Genomic DNA, 6310 nt, shown 5'->3' on the forward strand with positions numbered 1-6310 from the left:
GTACCCAGACAGACACTCAAACGGTTGAGAAGCGAGAGCTCACCAAGTGTTGTGTAAACCCTGCATTAAAACCCTGCTGTCTCCTGATACCGTGATCTAAATTATTGACTGGCCGCATTGCAACTCCTCGCTTTCGAACTCAGGCTTTCTACCGTTTGCAGCTGAGGTGTTGTGAAAAATCCACAGCACCTGCGCTTTTCTGGTAGGGAACTGGGAGGGGAGGACCAAGAGCGATGTATGCAACCCTAAAAAACCAAATGTAAAACAGACTGGCGCTATGTTCCCCCCAAAACACATCTCTGAGTGAGGGAAAACTTACTGCCTGATCACCAGTAATGAAATCTCAGCAGTGAGGAGTTATACAACACAGTCTCCTCACTTACTTCCCTCTGAATGCGAAGTGTTGGATTGTCAGTACTATGTCAAATATGGGGTGTGGGGGGGGTCCAAGGCAGAAGAAGAACTCCAGGATATGCGTGAAATGAGCTAATATCAGCATTTCTCCATATTTACATAGAAGAAGGCTTCCCCCTTGCAGATTACATCACCCCAATAGGACAGACCGCCCAAGAAACCCTTGGCTCCCCCGGAAACGCAGCCCATGCACCAGAGGTGATGCGAGCGAGTGGGGTGTGTGCTAGCACCACACACTGCGTCTTCTTGTTCATTTCTTCTCCCTCCCTTAGTTCTGCAAGCCGTTGCCCATCGCACTGGGAACATGGGAGAGGGGCAGACTGCCCCAGCTGCTCGTGCTGCTGCTGTGGCTGGGACAATCCGCCCTGTGCAGCCCGAACAATAAGGGCCGTGCTCCCAATTATTAACGGGGCTCAGGGCGCAGTGGCAACCCCCCCTCCCCGCCCGAAGCGCTCGTGTAAACGGGAAGAGCCCGAGAGGAGGGATGGACGAGGAAGGGGGGTAGATCTCTTGCGAATGGTTTGGAAACATAATTGGGGGAGGGGGGAGCGGAAACGTCCCTATAAAGCCCAGCAAAGTCCCTCCTCTCCACGTCAGGCCGATGACACCGCCGCTGCCCCAAACTTTCCGCCAGCAGGAGCTATAAGAGCCTCCAAGTCTGCAACTTTCTCCCAATCCCAGACACCTCGAAGGGGCTCCAAGGAGGGATCGGGAGGGGTGGGTTGTGGTGGGGTTGTTTTTTTTTCTCCTGGATCCTGATGCCATCCCCCCACCCCCCGAACTGAGGTCCTCCTCCCTCTCCTCCTCCTCCTCGCAGGCCCGCAAGCCGCGATCCAGGGGGAGCTGGCGGGTTAGGTGCCCCCCTCTTCTCCCTGCCCCCCTCCGGGCCCGCGTCGTGTGTCCCCCCCAGAGATGATGCAGCAGGACGAATCGAGCTCTCCAGTCTCCCCGGCCGACGACAGCCTGAGCAACAGCGAAGAGGAGCCCGACCGGCAGCAGCAGCCCAGCGGCAAGCGAGGGGGGCGCAAGCGGAGATCCAGCCGGCGCAGCACAGGAGCGGCCGTCGGAGCCGGGGACGAGCCGTGCAGCCCGGCCCAAGGCAAGCGAGGCAAGAAGTCCGGCGCCGGGGGAGGCGGCGGCGGCAGCAGCAGCGGCGGCGGCAGCCCCCAGTCCTACGAGGAGCTGCAGACCCAGCGGGTCATGGCCAACGTGCGGGAGCGCCAGCGCACCCAGTCCCTGAACGAAGCCTTCGCCGCCCTGCGGAAGATCATCCCCACCCTGCCCTCGGACAAGCTCAGCAAGATCCAGACCCTCAAGCTGGCGGCCAGGTACATCGACTTCCTCTACCAGGTCTTACAGAGCGACGAGCTGGACTCCAAGATGGCCAGCTGCAGCTATGTGGCCCACGAGCGGCTCAGCTACGCCTTCTCCGTGTGGAGGATGGAGGGCGCCTGGTCCATGTCCGCATCCCACTAGCAGGGAGGGGCCCCCACCCGCACCCCCAGGGACGGAGACCTAGGTAAGGGAGGACGCGGCCCGGGGGCGAGCCCATCCCTGCGCGCGTGGGGCTGGGCTGGGGGGGGGGGGGAGGCGGAGAGCGTGGGGGGATGGAGCCGTGGGGCAGAGCTGGGAAATATCAGGGCTTGGGCCTGCACCGAGGGAGCCCAACGCTAGTGAGCGGGGAGGGCTCCGCTTGCTGGGTGCCCAGCGGGAGACGTCTGGAAGGGGCCTGCTGTTCAGCCGGTGCCCAGCCAAGCGCCCCCGGGCCAGGCGCCTGGGAGAGGGCTCGAGCCGGGCACCAGAACCACTCGGTACATTTGCAGCGCGTGGGCGGGTGTAACATACAGACGGCTTCCCGGGGGCGGGGGGGGGGGGACGCGGTCGCTTCGGCCAACGTTGCATGAGCGAAGGTGGGGGTTCGGATGGTTTCCTGTCCTTGCTGTGTGTGTGTGAGAGAGAGAGAGAGAGATTATTCGTCCACCAAACCTTCATTGTAAATTCGCTTTTGCAAAAGAGGAATCGGTGTCTCTGGTACACTTCCCAGTGTGCGTTTCCCAATTCCTTTCCCCCCGGCTGTGGTGCCCCCCCCCACCCCCCACCCCCACGGCCGGGTGCTTTAATTCCGCCTGATTGTTTTGCTGTGGTGGATCACGGGCAGTTGTGTCGCATGCAAAACAGCACAGCTCGCTCGCTTTCTTTCCCCTTCTGCATACATTTTTTTTTTTTAATAAAAAGAATCAGTAACAAACCTTTCCTCCCCCTCTCTGGGTTTTTGCAGATGGCATTGTTTCCAAAGAAGGAGAAAATGGACAGTCTAGAGACTCTGAAGTTGGATACCATTTTTTTAAAAAAATAAAAAAAAATATGCCAAGGATTTTCTTGGAAATTAGAAGAGCTATATCCAAATTCAAAGCAGGGCGTGGGGAGCACTTAAAGAAAGAAAGAGGCAAGGGTGCTTGGACATTGACCACCCAGATAGGCGTCTGCACAATCCACACCTCTCTGCATTCTGATAGAAGTCTGAACAGTGGTTTGGGTGTTTTTTTAATTTTGACGAAGAATGTTGGAATTTAATTTTTTTTTTTTTGCATGCATGCATTCCCAAGAGGTCGGGCCTATGATCCATTGAGAAAAGGAAAATACATTATTGTGGACTTTCGCCGTTCTTGAATGGTCATAATGAAAAACAAAACAAACGTTAGAGACGAACACTTTTTAGGGGGAAAAGAAACTGGGCTCAAACTGTTATACACAAACCTACCCGGTTCCTACTTTTTTATTCTTATTTTTTCCTCTGAGAAAAAAAATAAACATTTTATTTATTTATTGATGACCCATGTTAAAATGCAAATAGATCCGGTGTCTAAATGCATTCATATTTTTATGGTTGTTTTGTAAATATCATTGTATATTATTTTTCTGCAATAAATAAATATGATTGAAATTTTAAGAACCTTAAAGTTTGGTCTATATGAAAACGCTGGGTTGAAGCTGGAGATAAATACCTGCTTGTAGAGCTGTAAAGACACCCAAGAGAGAGGGGGCACTAATATAAACAAACGGGGCGAAAAACGCAAATAAACTAGCTACTGGCAGACATCGGCAAGTTATTTATAGAGACAGCTTTATTATTCTACTTTAGTGCTCATTAGACTTTGGGGTCGGAAATTCTCGGTGTCTATTTTAATCTGAACTCCAAATAATGTTACAATAAGTGAAGAACGGAATTGTTTTAGCCACCGATCTAAAGTAATGGCATTCTTTTTCCAGACCATTTGCCTCCGACATGTAAGCCAGAAAGATGGCATATGCCCCCTGCCATCACTCTGTGCACAGCAAATTGTATTGATTTAGCTAAAAAAGAGTCGAGGACAGAGCGCTAACGCATCCGTTTTAAAGAGGCCCATAAACAGACAAGGCGAAGGCAAAGAAAGGCTGGAATAAGAAACCAAATGGATATTTGGGTTTTATGAAGAAGGAGATGATTTAATATTTGAATTTCAAGGCTTACAAGCCTTATTTTTGGTTGTAAAAGGGGGTGGGATACAATAACCTCACGCTGGTTTCCTTTTCTAACTATAAACAGGAGGGCTTCGCCATTTAGGAAGCATTTTTGTCTCTATTTTTCTCTGCTTTTATGGTTTAAAATCTAATGTAGGGTAAAACTACAATTGTAAATATCTTCGGGCTTCAATGATCAAAGTAATTGTGGAAGGGGCAGCTATTTAAAATACTAAAAATAGCCAGTCTTTCTAGTATAGTCATCGGTACCATTGTATTTGTATTGTATTCCACCGATTAATATATACAGCTAGCTATAGCTGTTGTTTTTATTTAAAGCAAACCACAAAACTGACAAGCAATGCTTCGTTTATTTTATTTTGTAAATTACAAGGTTGTGATCAATATGCTAATACTAACAGGAAAGTGGGCGGTCACTGTTTAGCTCCCAAATAAGACTCTAGATCAAATAGTGGTAACTCACAAAAGGCGTGTGGGTTGCAAACTATAAGTTCGTTTTGCTGAACAGATTCAGTCAATGTCTAGGGTAAATAAGATGGTGTGTTTACTCAAAACAAGTCATGTTCGCTTAGCCCAGGTTGAGTTTACTTTATTGCCTGATTGTTTTTGTTTCCATATCCACATATTACCATATATTACTGACATAACAGTATTATGAATTTAATATCGTGCATATTTCAGACCAGTGCGCAATGTTTACAGTAGAAAGCCTGCAGCGTTTGTTTATATTAAAGGATTAGCGAGGACTTTGAAAATTGGATTTGGGTTGTGGTGGTCCCAGCACTAAGCATCTGAAAGAAGGGAGAAATTTTTGTGTGTGTGCTAGAGAGGGATTCGCTATTTTTGGTGGTCCTACCAAGTGGATTTCTGACTCTCTCCATCAAGGTCTGATCGCTTGATATTCAGATTTCTTGAAAAGCTCCAGCAATGATGAGAGCCCACCATCAAGGAGAAGGTAATGCTTATCTCTGCTACCTTTGCTTACGTAAAGAGATGGTGAAAAGAGGAATGTCTTGTACCTTTTGCTGATTTTCTCTTAGAGAGGGGAAGGCTCACCGGAAAATGTGTTCGGTATCATGACAAATGCTAAATAATAATTTGTCCTAAATTTGCAAAAGAGAGAAATAGGTAACTAACTGCTGGGTAATTTTGAAAGAAAGGGGAATTTATCGAACAGATTATTATATTACTAAATATAAAAAAGCAGACCAGTGGATAATAACATGGGGGAGGGGGAGAGAGCAAATTCTGCTCGCATTTTACTGGTGAAAAATCCAGACTAAATCAGCTGAGTTGGATATCGTTTGTCCTGATTGACACCATCATAAGTGAATGCAGGATTTGGCCCAATCTACATCAACTCTTTCCAGCAACTTGCAATACCCTGAGGGGGAGCGGGGGATCAAGTCACTTCCAACATTTTAAATTACTGCATATACTATCCTTACTTGCCTTGTACCTTTCCTAGGAAGAAATTTAATATATATTTTGCAGTGATCACTATAAAAAGGTGGCAAATATCATATAACTAATATTTTTATTGTTCCATTCCATTCCATTACAATGGGTCTGTTTTATTTGTCTAGTATCAATCGTTACCTTTATTTTTAAAAAAAAAGCATAACAGGAGATGATCCTGATTTAAAACTACAAACGTGACCTTTCCCGTTTGGTACTTTGTTACTGTGTGGCCCCCTACACTTGAGTCAAGAGCTATTAACTCAGATTGGGCCTTATTGAAGAAAAACATGAATTCTTCTTCTGGGAATGTTAAGCACTGCTGCAATCAAAAACTCACTCTGTCTTTGAAACTTATGATTTCTGATTGATTCTTTTTGCAAGGCACAAAGCTGGACAGTTTATTTCCAGAACAAAATGTAGCATAGATGAGGTTCCCATGCAGAATGTTTCCATGTTTTGTTACTAGCTATGAACAGACTAAACGTATTCTGTTGGCAATCCATATGGGTACAGTTGTGCAGGCTAACAAACCCAATGCCTGTTACAAGGAAAGCTAGGGAACAAGGGGCCGGATCCTGGAACATTTACTCACGCCCGTAGGCTAATAGAGCGAGTAAAGGTTCCAGGATTCGGGCCCAGATGTAGAGCTTGTATCTCTCTCTGCCCGAAGCAACAACCTCACGGCTTTGCAATTTTGAGGTTCAGTTTGTTCCATGGAGATCCTTAGGACGCTACCCTCGGCCTTGTGCAAGAGAGTGGAGCATTTTGCACATTCCACGGTTTGGCAAGCTCAGAACTAGCTATTTTCTCTAGTCCAGTATCAAATTCTTCTCAGGCATATGATTTCACTTGAAGTCCTGCCCAGGAATCCTTCAAAGTGAGCGTTTGTCCCGCTCTCATGATGTCAGGCGGT

The 6310-nt window shown here is 47.6% G+C and overlaps 1 protein-coding gene across 1 annotated transcript; it reads left to right on the forward strand.

The window, feature by feature from the left end:
• Positions 1 to 994: 994 nt before the first annotated feature.
• TWIST1 (twist family bHLH transcription factor 1) lies at positions 995 to 3358 on the forward strand. Its single transcript, XM_038391738.2, has 2 exons — positions 995 to 1933; positions 2693 to 3358. Exon 1 carries the CDS (start codon positions 1327 to 1329, stop codon positions 1888 to 1890), a length of 564 nt encoding a protein of 187 aa, XP_038247666.1. The 5' UTR covers positions 995 to 1326; the 3' UTR covers positions 1891 to 1933; positions 2693 to 3358.
• The last annotated feature ends 2952 nt before the right edge of the window (positions 3359 to 6310 follow it).

Source organism: Dermochelys coriacea, chromosome 2 (assembly GCF_009764565.3).
Source record: "Dermochelys coriacea isolate rDerCor1 chromosome 2, rDerCor1.pri.v4, whole genome shotgun sequence".
Taxonomy (NCBI): Eukaryota; Metazoa; Chordata; order Testudines; family Dermochelyidae; genus Dermochelys; species Dermochelys coriacea.